The sequence below is a fragment of the Trifolium pratense genome, linkage group LG3 (assembly GCF_020283565.1).
Source record: "Trifolium pratense cultivar HEN17-A07 linkage group LG3, ARS_RC_1.1, whole genome shotgun sequence".
NCBI classification, from domain to species: Eukaryota; Viridiplantae; Streptophyta; class Magnoliopsida; order Fabales; family Fabaceae; genus Trifolium; species Trifolium pratense.
Window position 1 is genome coordinate 13,102,473 of NC_060061.1, and position 19,281 is coordinate 13,121,753.

Here is a 19,281-nt window from a genome sequence, read left to right on the forward strand (position 1 = left end):
CCACCGTGATGCCTGGTTCAATTAAGCTCCATAGCTCCTTCGATCGAATGAGATTCTCCATTAGCATTGCCCAATGCTCGTAATAGCCATCAAATTTAGGATCTTTTGTGTGATTATACTTCGTTTCTTCCGCCATTGATGAAGAAAGAAAGCTTCAGATGAGAAAGAACGAAGAAGAATCTAACTGAAAACGGTTGCTAAAACGGTTGTAACGGATTTTGGTTAGAAATTGCAATTTCTCTCTCCTCAGGTCCCTAGAATAGGAGAACCTGATACCAATTGTTGTTGTTAGGGAGTAATCAGCTAGTTTATTCATTCACAATGAGGCCTTTTATAGGCAATGTACAATAGATTGCAATCCAAGCCAACCAGTTGGCTAGCAAGCCTGCAGGCAAGGCAAGGCAAGGCAGGCCAGGCCAAGGCACGCGCGCGCACATTTGCAGGCCAGCAAGCTTGGCTTGGCTTGGCTTAGGCTGCAACTAGTTACTTAACATACAAGCTAACCAATCCTAACAGCTAACACGTATATGTACGACTGTGTATATATATATTATTATTATCTGCTTATAATTATTTCTTCATCTCTATATTTATTTTTTTAAGAGAATTTGATTTGGTGACCGATAACTTTATTTTTTTTTTTTTTTGAAGGAACAGATAACTTTAACTTTATGTTGTCACTCCGGTATAATGGTAGAGGCATGTGATGTGACAATCTCACCAAACCGCAATTCTTTCAAGTCTCACAAAGCATATGCCATCTCACTTGGTCAAATATGGGTCTTTCCAAAGTATAAAAGAAAGAAAGATAAAAAGGCTTTGAATAAACACATAAATAATGTCACTAAGAATTTAAAAATACTATTGTGTGAAAAATTAACGGAAAATTCTTTAAAAAGGAAAAATACTATTTGCTGAAATCATGTTCGAAACAATTATAATTTTGTAACTATCAATAGCCTCATCAAAAGTAGAAGAGAGACTAATGATTTCAACAAACGACTAAAAAATTTACCTAGTGTTTTAAATTGACTATAAGATTAAATAAAATATACAATTTTCTAAAATCATGTAGTCAAATATTAATAATGAGCAAAAAAATTGACGGAAAAATTAGTACGACCAATATCTTCATATCATCTTAAAAAATTAATAAAACGTCAAGATAATTATCAACTATGATAAAACTTATTAAAAAAAATATGAAGTGTTGGAGTTCGAACTCTGATTATCTCACTTATCTATTTTAAGGACGAAATTTATAATCACTAGGCTACTTAACCAAAAATAAAAACTTAATTATAACAAGAAAATAAATCTCACAAACAAATAATTATTTCAAACTAACGGAGAGGTATGTCAAAATTCACGTGTATCAATGTCCAGCCGAGGATTGTAATATGAAAATTGAACTCAGGCTCACGCTAAATATGAGGGTGTGTTGAAGTTGGCTTAAGTCTCATATTGCTCAGGTTTCTGGATTTTTGAGTGTATAAATGTGTTTGGACATCTCACTTTTTGAGCTAGATTTTGAAATGAGATTCAAACCCATTTCAGCTGGATTAAGGATTGGAATGTGAAAATTGAAAACAAGATCAAGCTCAGGGACAGACCTATGTTAAGGCCAACTGTGGCTATATATATATATATATACAGTTAAATATGTTTTATCCCGGTGACCTTAACTCAGTTTGTTGAGACATCGCATATATTATTCATGAGTCAGAGTTCGAACTCCGGACACTCCACTTATTCATCTTTAAAGTGAAATTTTTAATTACTGGGCTACGTACTAAACAATAAAAAAAGTTAAATATGTTTTTTATCTCTATAAAATAGTAACATTTTAAATTTAGTCTTTACTTAATTTTTATTAAATTTTTAATCCCTAAAAAATTATCATGCAGTCAATTTTGATCTCTACTGTTAAGAAAACTTGTATTTTTGAATGATTATTTCGTAGGTATGTTTAAAAAAAAGTTCATCTAGAAAATAAAACACAATTTTTTTTATTTATGGGTCATAATTTTCATTATTTTTATTTAAAAAAGTCATATTTAAATACATATCATGTCAAAAAAATGATAAATAAAAGAGGATTACAATTATTTAGTGTTGTAAATTTATTCCACTTGCATAAGTTTAATGTTAAATATAGTGAAGAGAATACTAAACTTTTAATATTCCCCTTGTTTCTAATTGTTTATTTTTGTCCTAAAATTTTAGTTATTTTAAAAAACCAAAGTATAGTTAATGATATTTTACCCTTTGTTTCCTCGTAAAAACTAAAAACATCTATTAAATGAATTGTTTTTAATAAAAAATAAGAGTAAAACTAACATAATATTGCAATATTTGTTATTTCTTAATCTATGTGCTAAATTTAAAAATGACCAAATATTTAAAACATGTATAGTATATGTTTCAATGTTTGAATTCAAGATTGTCATTTAAATTCTTTTATGCTAATAAATTTTGGCCACACAAAAAAAGAAATCCTAGATCCGCCCCTGCTTACGCTAGACGTGAAGGTGAATGTTGGAGTTGTTTGAGTCCCGCATTACTCAAATTTTCGGAATGTTTGGACATCACCCTATAAACTAGCTTTTATAATGAGATTTAAGTCCATTTCACACTACTCACAAAAATTATCTAAATTAAACATCGCTAAAATTTCAGCCAAAGCCCCAAAACAAATAACATTTACAACACTTCACCCATGCCACTTTTTCTTCTACTGTTGCTGCGCTTTCTATATATGTGTGCATCAATTTTTTCACAGTTGCTGCCTTTTTATACTTGCAACTATTTTTTTTTTTTATACTTGAATTTTAGCCAAAGTTTTAATGTGTTTAGCCACGGTTTAACCGTGGCAAAATTTCCGGATTTCTTTTTCGAACTTTTCCGGTAGCTATCTCCATTTGATTTGCTTTATAACATACCGGATCTCTTTCTTTATAACATACCGGAACTCTTACTGTGAAAAAAAATAATACCAGATCTCTTTTCTTCAATTGTTCTGGTTTGAAATTTTGAATACCGAAAAACTTTGATAAAAAGATTAAGTCAAATGATAAAAAGGATAAAATTGGAAATAAAAATTATTTGTTGGGGTAAAGGTATAATTGTTAGGGTAGAAAAAAAAAATTCCAGTGTGGAATCCAACCATTCACTTTTTAAATAAAAAAATTAAAATTGAAGTGATAATAAAATGTAAGGCTGATATGTTACTGGACAGAAAACTGCACTGAGAGGATCTTTTCCCCTTCACTTTATATATGTGAGTTTTTGATAACTTTGTCATTTCGTCTATCAATAAAATAAAAAAATGACATCTCATATACGTTTTTATATGCATATATTAAAGTTATAGAAAAATTGAAACTTGGACTAAATATTTTAAAGGCTTAATTAGTCTATTAGTCTCTTAAAGACATTTTAGGTTTTACAATGGTCCCTTAAAGAAAAAAAGGTCTGGATTGGTCCCTTAAAGAAAAAGAGGTCCGGATTGGTCCCTTAAAGACACATATTTTTGTCATATTGGTCATTTCTGTTAAATTTTAACTCCAAATATAACAAAAAATTCCAATGGTTAAAATTTTAAAAATTAATAAGGTTTTTGGTGGACCACTTACACTTAATGACATCCACAATTCAGTCTACTAAAACTAACGTTTTTTGTAAAAAATTGACGGAAAGGACCAATTGAGAAACGGATGTGTCTTTAAGGGACCAATCCTGACCTTTTTTTCTTTAAGAGATCATTGTGAAACCTAAAATATCTTTAAGGGATCAAGCCTATTTTAAAAAATTCTATGAAAGACTGATATGCTTGGAAATTTTCTCATATGATCGAGAAGAAAGATATATATATTTTTTCTTAGCAAGATATAGAATTTTCTTTTTTTTTTTTTTTTGACTAAAGATATAGAATTTTCTTATTCTCATATATTCAAATGGTAATTTTTCTGGTCATCCAAACTTGGTAAGTCTTATAATAATTTTCTTAGTACTTCATAGACAATGGTTGCTGTTTTGTTTTGACTCGTAGACGGAAGAAATTCTACAAAACGTACGTTAAACTAAAGTAGTCAATTTATACTGTATTCAGTATTCATCGTTATATGGTCAACAATTTAAATTCTTAGCTGAAATTGATAGCCAGCAGACTGAAATAGGTTTAGCTAATGTCTAAGTACGTAGGATATAGTCGGCCTGTATATAAGTAAGATTATTTTGTTTTACGCATATTAAGAAATTTGTTATTTTTACTAAAGTATTTTTTATAAGACAAATTCTAATATGGATCACTTCTTTAAGTGGTCTATGGTGGACCAGCCATTAATAACGTTATAATGAATACAAATTTTACAAAATTTACCGTTGGATTGAAAGTTTATATCGTATAGATCATTCATAAAAAAATTGAAAAAAATTGAAAATTATTTGATATGTTATTGGGACCCATTGAGATTAACGGTTTATGAGTTTTTCAAAAATACCGTTAATCTTGATAAGTTTCAATAACATATCAAATGATTTTCAATTTTTTAAATTTTTTTATGGATGATTTATAAGATATAAATTTCCAATCCAACGGTGAATTTTATAAAATTCGTATTCGTTATAATAGTATTGATCAATGGTCCATAGTGGACCACTTGTGAAGGTGGTCCACCGTAGTATCAGCCTTCTTTATAAATTATAATACATTAAATTTGCATCGAGATTTGTAATCATTGTTAAAAAGTGGAACAATTAATTATTATATTTTTGGAATTATAGCATTTAATAAAGTTATTTTTTTATAACTTTTACTTATATTTGAGCCCAAAATATTTTGTTAACTTTTGCTTATAAATAAGGCCAGAAAGAGTATAGTAGAACAAAAGGTTAGTTAATTTAAAAGGGTTAGGGTGAGATGAGTAGTTCAACTAGTTGAATTAGTCGATTTAAGGGTTAAAAAGAGTAGGAGATCCAGAATCCAAGTTCCGACAAAATCGTGTTTGATTATAAGAACTTATAAGCAAAATATAATTGCTTTGACAGAGTCGCGGTTGTGTTTTAAGCTTTTAAAGGTAAAAGATCAACTTCCAAAGTAAATTTGCAGAAAACTGATAATAAAGCACAAGAAAAGTTTAAAGAGATTTGAAAGTAAACGGTTTTCGACATAAATAAGCAAACAATAAATATGCAGGAAACTTGAATAAAAATGCAAGTTTGAACAAACTTGGAAAAGAAATTGATTCAATTAAAATGACAAGAAGAATAGTGCACAAAATCATACATTGGCCCTTAACATGGGTTCTTTGAATAATTTACAAAGAATTTTCTCATAAGTGATTTGTGACCCTGATTTCGTACATAAAATCTCTATATATAGACAACAGAAACAATTAATGCCCCTAACGTCTTACATTAAGACTTCAACGCGTGTCTTGCTACGTATCCTTGTATTATTGATTGAGTATCTGACCAACGTTCCGAATCATTTATCGAGTCGGATGAAGACTTTAAGTAATTAATTAGAAAATATTATAAGTCCGTATATACAGTTCGTAGGAAGAGTTTGAAGTAACATCATCTGATAGAGAAGATCTTGGAATTTTGTTGATTATTTATTTATTTTTTTTGACAATTTTTGTTGATTATGGTGAATATCATAATATTCACACATTTATTTGATACTTCTCTTTGTGATTCCTTTGACACAATCAAACTGATCAGATAGTGTTTTCTCTCTTGCCTTCTCAGCTTTAGACTTGTAAATACTCTCTAATTAAGACTATTCATATACACTTTTCTTTGTTAAAAATATCATGTCTAAATTCCAGGATAACAATGACAAGAGCGATGCCACAAATACCGTTAAAAATATCATGTTAAATGATTATTAAGCTTGAATTGACTTTAATCTTTCAGGGTTCTATTAACACATGTCTTAAGGGCACGTGTTAAGGTATATAAAATTATAAATTTACATTTAATAATACCAAAAAAAATTATTAATGTTTAAAAAGTATAATGTATAAATTCCAAGAAAATATTTTTACATTTACATTTTTATTTAATTAAGATATGTGCTTTAAGGGCACAACATTTTCCAAACTTTCCGCCCATCTTTATATATTCTTGTTTTTTATTTTTTTATTTTTATCTATAATCAAACAATTTTTATGAACTTTCCTATTTATTTTTTTGTCTCGTAGTCTAGTGATTAGAAATTCTATCCTTAAGGTGGATATATGAGATGTTCAGGGATCGAATCTCAGCCTCTGCATATAAAATGTGATGTTCTTTAACAACTGAGTTAAGCTCAAAGGAACTGAACTTTCCTATCTTGCGTAAGAATTTCACCTGAGCTAAGCCCTGCATATAAAATACTAACTCTGTTTTACTATAGATTTGCTACGAATTACCTACAAAGGAAGTGTCGTAGCTAATCCCGTATTTTCATGTGGTATACCTTAGAGATCGTAAGGTTTTTGTGTAGTATACTTTTGACCTAGGAAGCACCGACACCTCTATGATTAGGCGTGTCGCGGTGTCCGACATGTGTCGGTGTCCAACACTCGTATGACACTCGTCCGACATGTGTCGGATAGCTCATATATGTGTCAGAAAATATTCAATTTTTTCTTTAGTTTGACACTCCTTTGATCGGTGTCCGACACCTGTAAGACACTCGTATGACACGTGTCGGACAAGTGTCCCAAATTTTTTTTTTCTTTGTTTATACTCTCCTTAGGCACATATCAGACATATCTACAAGAGTTAAAGATGTGTAGAAACAACAATATTGATCAATGAGGGATTGAAGACATTACATTTTGATTACGATGTTTATAGTTTTTCGATTGTAGATGGATAAATAAAGGTAAAATACTATCATATCTTGTTTTAAAACTTTTTTAAAAAAATAACTTGCTCAAATTAGATTTACATGTATATATTTTGATTCTCAATTTATATGTTTTATAAATATGTGTCGGTGTCCTATATTTTTTACATTAGTGTTGTCGTGGTGTCCGTGTCGTGTCGCGGTATCCGTGTCGGAGTCCGTGCTTCATAGCTTTTGACATTTCTTCATTTTTTTAATTTTTTTTGTAATTTTTTTGTTTTTATATATTTATATATAATTTTGTCATAAAAAAAACAACATAATCAAACAATTGATTGTTTTATATTATTCAACCTAGTTGCAATTCGATGAGAGGGACTACATGGAAATTATTAACTTGTCATATATAGATAAGTACGTAGATGTGCGATTTTTTTCTAAAAAAAATAAAATAACAAAGCCTATTCCTTGTAGAAAAAATAATATAACTCCAAATACAGAATTAACTAAAAAAAATATGATCTGAAGACAAAATTTTGAAAATTACTAATGAAATGCAAAGAAAAAGTTACACTGATTGATTTGAGCAAGCATATAGGAGTATAATACTACTTACTACCATATCCCAGAAAATGAACATATAATTATCATCAAATTTTAATCAAAGAACCGTACTATAGTACTATCGAATAGAAAGTGAATTAACTAGTACTTGAGAAGCTTGTTGATGACGGGACGAGTTTTACACATAGCCTTTAATGGTACCAATTTTGTTAAGGTGAAACCATCTCGCTCTGACATATCAATCTTCCCATCACCTGTAAGTTTCCAATCAAAGCATTGAACCAATAATGCCAAAGTCATGCTAATTGCACGCATAGCCAAGGCTTCTCCCGGACATGCCCTTCTTCCCATCCCAAACGCAATCAACTTCTCCGACTCTCCTTTTTTGTCGAACCTCTCGGGTTTGAAAGTCGTGGCTTCACTCCATGTTTCAGGGTCTCTATGAATGGCCCAAGCATTGATCAATATTATGGTGTCTCGTGGTACTTTGTATCCTCCAATAACACACTCGTCTAAAGTCGAGTGGGGTAATAACAAAGGAGCAGGAGTGTATAAGCGAAGAGTTTCGTTGATGACATTTTTAAGGTAAGTGAGTTTTGGAAGATCTGATTCATCTACCAAACGATCTTGGCCAACATGAGTATCTAATTCATCTCTCACCTTCTGCAATACTTCTGGGTAGTTCAAAATGTTAGACATCGACCACTCTAAAGTTATAGCCGACGAGTCGGTTCCAGCAAGAAGCATGCCCTACAATTTCAATCCATTTTGATAAGTTTTATTTCAAGTAAAATACATTAATAGTAAAGTTTAATTAACACATATTAATGTTAGAGTTAAACAATTTTACTCAGTATCCAACTAGATCATATCACATCACACAATTACTTTCAAAATATTTTTACAAAAGTGAGGTGATGAAACAAATTTGGATTTAGATTCTATGCGATCAAAAGTTCTATGTTCACTTACATTTAATTTATTTTAAAGTTCAATTTTACTATTACCACCTATTATACTCTCTTTCTCCATTCTCATAGCATTTTTGCACTAAATGTAGGTGAATATGAAATTTTTGAATGTATAGAGAATCAAAATCCAACAAATTTGTATGTTTTCATTGATCAATAACTAGTACTAGTAGTAGTAAAACATTAATAATTTTATTTATAACTTACCAAAGCGAGGCCTTTGATGATTTGATCGGTGTAGTACTCTGGTTGCGATTCTTGCATATTTAGAAGATGATCTATCATAGTATTTGTACGCTCCTTCTTGTTTCGTTGCTCGTCAAGGAGTCCTTTCAAGAACTCGTCACATTTTTCTCCAATATGTTTTACTCTCTTCTCCAAGTTTTCAAAATCAAGAAACTTAAGAAATGGCATGAAATCAGTCTTATTGTTTGCTCCTGATAATTGCAATAGTTGAGATACCATATCCCTAAATTGACTTGCTTCTTGAAGATCAGACATGTCACAATCTTCTCCATAGTACCTCTTTCCAGAGATCATTCTCATGATGTTGTTAAACGTCATATCGAAGAATCGGGAACTGAGTTCCACTTCTGCAAAATTAGTAGATGAATCTTCAGCCAACTTGGTGATCAACCTTTGAGTCTCGTCCTTTCGGATTCCAGCAAAATTGTTGATCCGGTGGTTTGAAAGGACGTCAAGAGCAGTAATACGACGAAGGTTACGCCAGTGTTCACCGTAGTCTGTAGATCCTAAGGTTGTATAGTTGTAGAAAATGTATTTTCCTGATAAAAATTTTGGTCTATTTGCTAGGACAACGTCGTTTTTAGTAAAACATTGTTGGAATTCAGATAGAGAAGATACGACAACGACAAGACGTGATCCAAACCAAAGAGAAATCACGTTGCCGTACTTCTTGGCGAGTCCTTTAAAGGTACGATGGAGGGGGCGTTTGAGATGGTGGAGATCACCTATTATGGGAAGAGAGTTTGGCCCTGGTGGGAGGTTTTTGAATTTTCTTGATTGGAACAAAAGTCTCATGATGAAAAATATTGAAAGATAAAAGAGAGAGTAGAAGAAAAAGGAAAGGATCCCCATTGTTGAGTTTGTTAATTATTGTTTGGTTTTGGTTATTGATGAATGAGTGAGTGAGTAGTGATATAGCAAATGAAGTTTGTTGGTATTTATAGAAACTGAACATAGAGTACGTAGTAGCTAGGCCAGCACTATGGAGACTAGTATTTGGGGGCTGCTTAGCACCACTAGGTGTAGTTGCCATCAGTACGAGGGAGGGAGTTGCCACGAAATTCCAATCCACGACTTCAATTATGGCTAGATCAATTTTCCTTTTATTTATCCCTGATTATTATTTATTTATTTGTTTATTTAGTAACACCTGATTATTTTAGTTTTTTTGTTAAATAGTTTAAAACTAGAATTTCACCTTTTAAGATGAATAAGTAAGAGTATCTGAGTTTGAATCTCGGTTCTGCATATTAAAGATAATGTTTCTACTAACTAGGTTATACTCACATTAATATATCTGATTATTTTAATTTTTTGTTAAATAGTTTAGTGACTAGAACTTCACACCTTTTAAGGGTGAACACCGGTATACATAATTATGTGGATATGTATCGGTACGCAGTTTAAATGGATGATTGTGATTGGTCCACAAATAGTATTAATATATAAAAAAAAATCAATAAATATTATTCGTAAACCAATCATAATCATTCACCTCAACAAATGTACCGGTGTATCCACATAATATGTATACCGAAAAATTCCTCTTAAAATATATAAGTGAGAGCATCAAAATTTGAATAATATACACGTACAGTACTTATTTGAATCGATCCTGCATTATGCACGTATAATTGTGCATGGCTGGTTATATATTTTATTTTGTTGGCCCCATTTGCATAGGCAGAGAAGATAACATTGCTACAATTATTTTATGGCATTGTGTTTTGCAAAGATTTTATTTCTTTTGTAATTTAAGGTATTTTTGCATTCATGTTTAATTGTAAGAACTAATTACTCAATGTAATTGATATTTATTTGAGAACATGAGATCACTTGACATACATAGATTTAATGCTTAACTAATTATTAAAAGATTTAAACATCAATGGAATTTTCTCAAACAATTTTGTCGTACAACTATGCGTGGAATTTTCTCATACTTTCCGTAGAAAAGAAAAAAAAAAAATTCTACGACGACTATGATATCACAAAATTTCTGGTGTTCCAAATCCAAACTAATTTCTATTCAACAATAGGTGTAATAATAATAGACAAAGTACTAATAATTCGTAGACATTATTTTATTATTTTTTGAACAGCAAATATTGATATATATTAAAAGGTGGCCAGAAAAACTTCGTAGAAATTATTAGTTGCTGTTTTTTGACCAAAATCGAGATTGAAGAATTTCCAGATTTTCCAGATAGTGTTAGGCGGACAAATATTTAAGTTTTTAATTTAGTTGTTTATAATTAGTGTAATATTTTCTGAAGAATTCTTTGGTACCTTCTTGGAGTTAGTTAATTTATCACAACTCATTATTTACATATTTAGTGAATTTTTGGTTTTCATTTGAAATGCACACACATACTAAAGTATAAGGATCGTAGTTTAAACTCCGATTATGGTAAATATTTTGAAAGGAAAGATTGTCAAAGTATCTTCGAACCCCGACAACTTGACTGAAGAGTATGGTCAAAGTCTCTTATTAGATGTCAGTGTAAAGTTGATTGAATTTCTTTTTAGTTGATAGACGAATGACAAAGTCATTAAAAATTCACACACATACAAAATAGAGTGATTGGTGTTTCGAACTCTGGTCGTGACATCCGACACAAATAATTTTGACATTTCAGCCAGTTGAATTAGAATTTATATATGGACGATTGAATTTCTTTTTTATTTTGGTAAATACCAAATAAAATAAAAAAAGGCCGGAAGCCAAATTGAATAGTTTTGTTCATGCAGAATTTGTCTCCATTCCCACCCACATCACGTGAAGTTTGCATTCATATATAACGTCTTGAAACAGTTGCTGACTATTATTGTTTTATATATATATATATATATATATATATATATATAAAACATCTAGAATAAACTGAATTCGCCAGCCAACAAAGACCATTTGCATCATAGCAACATTTTCCTTTTTCTTTTTTGGTTCGTAGCAACCATTTTTTATTTATTTTTTTATAGAGTCTGAACTAGAGGTACCCGCAGTTTGGTTTGGATCGGTTAAGAAACAAAAAGTCATCCGATCTAAAGAGAAAATAGCATTTGGTTTGGTTTGATTTTTGGATTACTAAAAAAAAATCCAATTCAATCTAATTTTATGCGGTTTATTTTGGTTCAGTTGATTCGATTTTATTCAATTTTTAAATAAATAATACATAAATATTTGTAACAGGGACGGATCCGGTACCCCAAGTCAGGGGTGTAAAATTTATATACAAAAATAATTATTATATAAAATAATAAATATTAAAATATATATTATTATTTTTGAATATTATTAACCACATGAAATTTTAAATATGAGCAATATCAATATTGAACAATTTTTTTGGACTAAAATCAGGGGTGGATCCAATCGGTGCAGGTGACTAAAAATTTTATTTTATCTAGAACTGATAAAAAAAATTAAGTAAGAAATTGACAAATTTAGCATGTCCTGTCATTGATTTTCAGCAAGACATTAAAACATATTTTCAAATATCCTAGCAATAAAAATTAAAAATATGTATGCAGTTTGGATCGGTTTTGAGAAATCAATTCAAAGCTCGATCCGATCACACTACAAGAAATATACTCCCTCCGGTCCTTATTATAAGAAACACTTTGACAAAATCACACAGACCAAGGAAGGTAAATTTTTTCATTAATGATTCTAACATTTTATGTTATATTCCAAAACTAACCTTTGACTAGCATGGGAAATAGACTTCTCTAATTAATGCACTGGCATTATAATGAATTATTTGATTGTATTTAATAAGGGTACAAATGGAATTGTGTCAAAGTGCTTCTTATAAAAAGGACCAAATTAAAATTCCAAAGTGTTTCTTATAAAAAGGACCGGAGGGAGTATTATTTACCAACAAAATTTATTGAGGGTTTAAGCCGCCAGTAAGTTTTGAGGGTTTAAGCCCTCACTCAAAAGAAAAAGCCGTCAGTAAGTGTTACTACACAAAACCTGATACTTTGTGGCGGTTTTAACCGCCAGTACATGTTCATGAATTAAAAAAAAAAACTGGACATTTTGTGGCTGCCCAAACCGCCAATACATGTTGCAGCAATTTCAACATAAAATATCAACCAAAACGTCAAGTTAGAATTATTCCCCATCACACTACCACAACAAACTTTCAGTTTCCATCTTCACCCATGAAACCAAACTCCCCCAAACAAAAAATAAACTATGGATTTTCAAACCACCGCTTATGCAAACCACCAACAAAGTATGGACCTGTGATGTCGATTTGGCAATAATTTCCATCATCAGATCTGTCTTGAGTTTTTTCGCCGGCCAAACCACCATGACATTCTTGGCAATTCCACAGTCAGAGATCTACAAAGACTCTTTTCTCGCGGCAGCTAAGTCAGCATCGGACGACGTTCATGTAGTTCATGAAACTCGCGGCGGTGCAAAGTCTCTTTTCTCTTGGAATTTTTCTAATACTTCTTCAGATCTGTCTTGTGTTTTTTCGTCGGCAAAACTATGACTGCTGATCCTTCATCTCACTGGATCTCATCAGATCTATCTTGAGTTTTTTATTTTTTTATGTTGCTTCAATGATAATTGATAACAATGAATTAATCATAATGAGTAGGACCTGTGCGAGCGGTTGAGGCGGAGGAGTTGTTGTTGTTGGAATGATTGTCTTTGGGGGAGAGACAGAGAAGACGTTGATGAGATATAGAAGGTGAAGAAAGAGCGAAAGAGTTGTTGTTGTTGATGATGAATGAGAAAGGTTTAAAACGAGAAATGGAATTGAATGGAGGAGATGAGAATCTGAATAGGGTTGAGGTTTCCGCCATGAATTAATCATGTGGCTTCAAGGATAACAATGAATTAATCACGTGGCTTCCAGGATAACAATGAATTAATCACAAATTGATAAAAAATAAATAATCACAGAGACACATACTGCACACTCTGTGATGCTTTAGAAACATAAATATGGTAGTGGCGGCTTGCACCGGCAGTAGTTAAAAAGTTGACACATATTATTTAGTGGCGGTCTAGGCCGCCACCGCCAGTAACTTTCGTCACACTACTTTCTGACGGTTCTGGCCGCCACAACACTTACCAACACACAATTTATTGGCGTTTTGAAGCCACCAGTAAATGGTAAGTTTGTGGCGTTTTTTGACACTTATAGAGGGTTTTTGGCCCCCAATAAATTGATGTTTTCTTGTAGTGTCATGCAGTTTTACAAAAGAGCATTCAAATACATCCAAAATTATTCGACTTTTTGCAGTTTTCGAATTTTTGGATTGGTTTGTGATTTTTAATTGAATTAGTTTGAATTTGAGTAACCCGTCTCAACAACCATTTTCTTCTACGCTATTTAAATTATATATAATATTCTTTTTTGGGGTACTCTATTTAAATTATACATAATTAGCGGTCAAACATGGCGTATTCCGCGTCTGTCTATGTCTATTATGCAAACTTATGTTAAAAAAAAATGACTTATGTTTTGGTGAGTTTGTTAATAAGAAAATTTTGCTCCTAAAAAAAAACATGTCTTATGATATGGTGAGTTCGTTAATAAAATATTTTTGTTGTTAAAAAAATATAATTAAGGGTATTGTTTGTATTGGGAAAAGTTAACACCAAAAAAATTTGTATCCTCTTTATATATAGTATAGTTGTTGGTATTAGGAAAAGTCTACACCAAAAAATTTTGTATCCTCTTTATATATAAATTTTGTATCCTCTTTATATATAGTATAGTTGTTGGTATTAGGAAAAGTCTACACCAAAAAATTTTGTATCCTCTTTATATATAGTATAAATATTCTTTTTGAAGCTGGATAAAATTCCACAACAATTTGACACATCGATCCATACATATTACATATTGTACCGGGCCATGGACCAGGGTGTGATTTGTTAAGGCCCAATACGAAAAAGCCCAATGGGAGCATCTAAAGGAGAAGCATGAAAACAACCATGAAAAACACATGATAAGCATGATCCACCATGACTTGGAGAAGAAGGAAGAAACTTGGAGAAGAAGGAAGAAGCTTGGAGAAGAAGGAAAATAAACCACCCACTACCCATGACTTCCTCTCCAAGCATGGCAGTTACTTAAGAAACAAGAGGAGATTTTTTGCCTATAAATAGGGTCTGTTTCAAGAGAAGAGGAGGATGATTTTTTTTACTGATTCTACAGAGGCTCTCATTCTGAGAAACCACCATACTTTCATTCTTGTAAAGACACAATTCTTTCAATCTTGTAAAGAGAAAATATTTTTCCTTTAATCATACTTGTATCCATTATCAATCTTGAATAATACAAACCCCCTATGTTTTTTACCAGAACACATATATAATATTTCTATCAATTGAGTTATGCTTACATAAATTATATAATAGTCTCTTATGGAGAAAAAAAATAGATAATAGATCGATGATTCATTTTAATTGTTAATAATTTTTCTGGCGGCTTAATTAAGTGCTCGACAAAATTTAATTCAGTCTCTAATTCTAAAGAATTGTCAAGAACTAAAATAAATATTTACTCTTTTAAAAAAGAATATATAACTCCCCACACCCTAAATTTTTATAAGAAAAAAGAATATATCTAATCTTCTTCTCCCGATCACTTGTGTTGTTGTTAGAAAACGGTTTACTGACTTTATAAAAAACAGAAAACGAATTTTTTAAAATTGGCAACGAAACAAATTATTGGCTGAGTCGCGTACTATGTCGCTTTCTTTAAGACGTTTCGCGGAACTACTCGAAGAAGTGCACTGTAGTATATCAACCGCGAAGTCCCCAGGATAAAATAGCCGTTTTCAATAAATACCGATAAACTACTGCACTGTAGTATCGGCCAGAATAACACCAAATATGGTCGAAATTTCGAACCACTCTAATTGATATACGAATATCAATTCTACGGTTTACAACCGTTCAAATATTGAAACAACAATAATTTAACGAAGAAGAAAAAAATAGAGAGGAAAGAAAGCAGTTTCTCAGAATGCAGAGAAAAGAAAAGTGAGTAAAAACTGAAGAAATGAAGTGGTATTTATAGGCAAGTAGGGAGCTGGAATCAGGCGAATTAAGGAGACGATTTAAAAGAAATTTAAATTCAAAAATTTCTTTTCTCTTAGTATTAAAAAATTAATATATCGCCCAAGCCCAAGCCCGGCCCGCCGGACGGATGGCGGCGGCGCGCGTGATATTCGACATTGTGTGCGGTCTCCCTTTCTTACAAAAGTGGGTACCCCAAGGGCACACCCTTGGGTTGCCACCTTGTGGTATATAAACACTACCAAGTAGTGTGATTTTTCCAATGTGAGACTCAAAGAATCTTTTTTCAATTCATACTATACATGGTTCTTACACTTGTGTTTATTTCAATACCAAGTTCCCTCAATAATTCTTCATTATGTTCCAACAGTTGGTCACTCACGCAGGCTTCTGGATTGCTAACACGTATATGTACGACTGTGTATATATATATTATTATTATCTACTTATAATTATTTCTTCATCTCTATATTTATTTTTTAAGAGAATTTGATTTGGTGACAGATAACTTTATGTTTGTTTTTTTTTTGAAGGAACAGATAACTTTAACTTTATGTTGTCACTCCGGTATAATGGTAGAGGCATGTGATGTGACAATCTCACCAAACCGCAATTCTTTCAAGTCTCACAAAGCATATGCCATCTCACTTGGTCAAATATGGGTCTTTCCAAAGTATAAAAGAAAGAAAGATAAAAAGGCTTTGAATAAACACATAAATAATGTCACTAAGAATTTAAAAATACTATTGTGTGAAAAATTAACGGAAAATTCTTTAAAAAGGAAAAATACTATTTGCTGAAATCATGTTCGAAACAATTATAATTTTGTAACTATCAATAGCCTCATCAAAAGTAGAAGAGAGACTAATGATTTCAACAAACGACTAAAAAATTTACCTAGTGTTTTAAATTGACTATAATAATGAGTAAATCAAAAAAATTGACGGAAAAATGAGTACGACCAATATCTTCATATCATCTTAAATTAATAAAACGTCAAGATAATTATCAACTATGATAAAACTTATTAAAAAAAATATGAAGTGTCGGAGTTCGAACTCTGATTATCTCACTTATCTATTTTAAGGACGAAATTTATAATCACTAGGTTACTTAACCAAAAATAAAAACTTAATTATAACAAGAAAATAAATCTCACAAACAAATAATTATTTCAAACTAACGGAGAGGTATGTCAAAATTCACGTGTATCAATGTCCAGCTGAGGATTGTAATATGAGAATTGAACTCAGGCTCACGCTAAGTGTGAGGGTGTGTTGAAGTTGGCTTGAGTCTCATATTGCTCAGGTTTCTGGATTTTTTAGTGTATAAATGTGTTTGGACATCCTCACTTTTTAAGCTAGATTTTAGAATGAGATTCAAACCCATTTCAGCTGGATTAAGGATTGGAATGTGGAAATTGAACACAAGATCAGGCTCAGAGACAGACCTATGTTAAGGCCAACTGTGGCCATCGCCACACCAAAATTTTCAAAAAAAAATTTATACATCTATGTATGTGTGTCTATATATATATATATATATATATATATATATATATATATATATATATATATATATATATATATATATATATATATATATAGTTAAATATGTTATATATATGTTTTATCCCGGTGACCTTAACTCAGTTTGTTGAGACATCGCATATATTATTCATGAGTCGGAGTTCGAACTTCGGACACTCCACTTATTTATCTTTAAAGTGAAATTTCTAATTACTGGGCTACGTCCTAAACAAAAAAAAAAAAGTTAAATATGTTTTTTGTCTCTATAAAATAGTAACATTTTAAATTTAGTCTTTACTTAATTTTTATTAAATTTTTAATCCCTAAAAAATTATCATGTAGTCAATTTTGATCTCTACTGTTAAGAAAACTTGTATTTTTGAATGATTATTTCGTAGGTATGTTTAAAAAAAAGTTCATCTAGAAAAATAAAACACAATTTTTTTTATTTATGGGTCATAATTTTCATTATTTTTATTTTAAAAAGTCATATTTAAATACATATCATGTCAAAAAAATGATAAATAAAAGAGGATTACAATTATTTAGTGTTGTAAATTTATTCCACTTGCATAAGTTTAATGTTAAATATAGTGAAGAGAATACTAAACTTTTAATATTTCCCTTGTTTCTAATTGTTTATTTTGTCCTAAAATTTTAGTTATTTTAAAAAACCAAAGTATAGTTAATGATATTTTACCCTTTGTTTCCTCGTAAAAACTAAAAACATCTATTAAATGAATTGTTTTTAATAAAAAATAAGAGTAAAACTAACATAACATTTCAATATTTATTATTTCTTAATTTATGTACTAAATTTTAAAATGACCAAATATTTAAAACAGGTATAGTATATGTTTTAATGTTTGAATTCAAGATTGTCATTTAAATTCTTTTATGCTAATAAATTTTGGCCACACAAAAAAAAGAAATCCTAGATCCGCCCCTGCTCACGCTAGACGTGAAGGTAGATGTTGGAGTTGTTTGAGCCCCGCATTACTCAAATTTCCGGAATGTTTGGACATCACCCTATAAACTAGCTTTTATAATAAAATTCAAGTCCATTTCACACTACTTCTTCAAAAAAAAAAGTCCATTTCACACTACTCAGTACTCACTAAAATTTCAGCCAAAACAAATAACATTTACAACACTTCACCCATACCACTTTTTCTTCTACTGTTGCTGCGCTTTCTATGTGTGCATCAATTTTTTCACACTTGCTGCCTTTTTATACTTGCAACTATTTTTTTTTCAACAACTTGCAGCAACAATTAGAGATTTAGAGGTTGTTTACTTTGCAAAAATATTTTCAGTTTTTATTTTTTTTTAAATATGTATTCATTTTAATAACTTACTAATAAGAAGATACGTGACTCTTAAAATAAACTATTGTGATAGAAAGTAGAAGTTTGGAAGCTAGTTAGAAATGATACATTTTTAAAAATAATGAAAATAAAATTTTAACATTTTTATTGTTTCTTAAATATGCATATAATTTTTCATCATACCAAAAAAATAAATGCATATAATTGTTGACTTCAAAGAGTCTAATATCTTTTAGGGGTGAGATATTTATATGATATAATTTTTCAATTCAACAGTAAAATTTGTAAAATTTGTATTCATTATAGTGTTATTCAAAACTTATGCATCATGTACCATATAAGTCGCTATTTTATGTTAGAATTAGCCGTAATTTAAAACCATTGATAATCTCGCGATTCTAATAAAATATAGTTTTTTTTTAAAGGGTTGTGACTTTGGTAGTATGATGATTCTATCATTAAATTGGTTTCACACAATCTCATCCATCAATTATTTTGTCTTTTTGAATAATCTGTCAAAACTCAAGATCAATAAGTTAGTGACACAATTAATACACGAATTTATCTCCGGATTCCCTTTGTAACCATTTTTGTTCTTTGGAATTTTAAAAAAAAAAATTTGCGTCTCCAACTACCGTCATATATTCTCTCTATCTCAAAATATAAATAAAAATTGGTCAAAAAAAAATTAATATATTTGACAGGGTTAATATATAGAAGTATAATTATATATTCTTTTATTTTATTG

At 30.6% G+C, this 19,281-nt stretch overlaps 1 protein-coding gene across 1 annotated transcript; it reads right to left on the reverse strand.

Annotated features, from left to right (window-relative positions):
* Nucleotides 1-7,328: 7,328 nt before the first annotated feature.
* LOC123917341 (isoflavone 2'-hydroxylase-like) lies at nucleotides 7,329-9,589 on the reverse strand. The gene is made up of 2 exons (XM_045969034.1): nucleotides 8,584-9,589; nucleotides 7,329-8,155 (listed from the first exon to the last, which is right to left on the reverse strand). The coding sequence occupies exons 1-2, from the start codon at nucleotides 9,472-9,474 to the stop codon at nucleotides 7,547-7,549; spliced, it is 1,500 nt and encodes a 499-aa protein (XP_045824990.1). The 5' UTR covers nucleotides 9,475-9,589; the 3' UTR covers nucleotides 7,329-7,546.
* Between the last annotated feature and the right edge of the window lie 9,692 nt (nucleotides 9,590-19,281).

Bases quoted from the DNA above. Each gene is read 5' to 3' on its own strand.
- LOC123917341 (XM_045969034.1), bottom strand. From the start codon at position 9,474: ATGGGGATCCTTTCCTTTTTCTTCTACTCTCTCTTTTATCTTTCAATA. The intron at 8,156-8,583 runs GTAAGTTATAAA...TTGAAATTGTAG, and splicing joins TCATCAAAGGCCTCGCTTTG to GGCATGCTTCTTGCTGGAAC.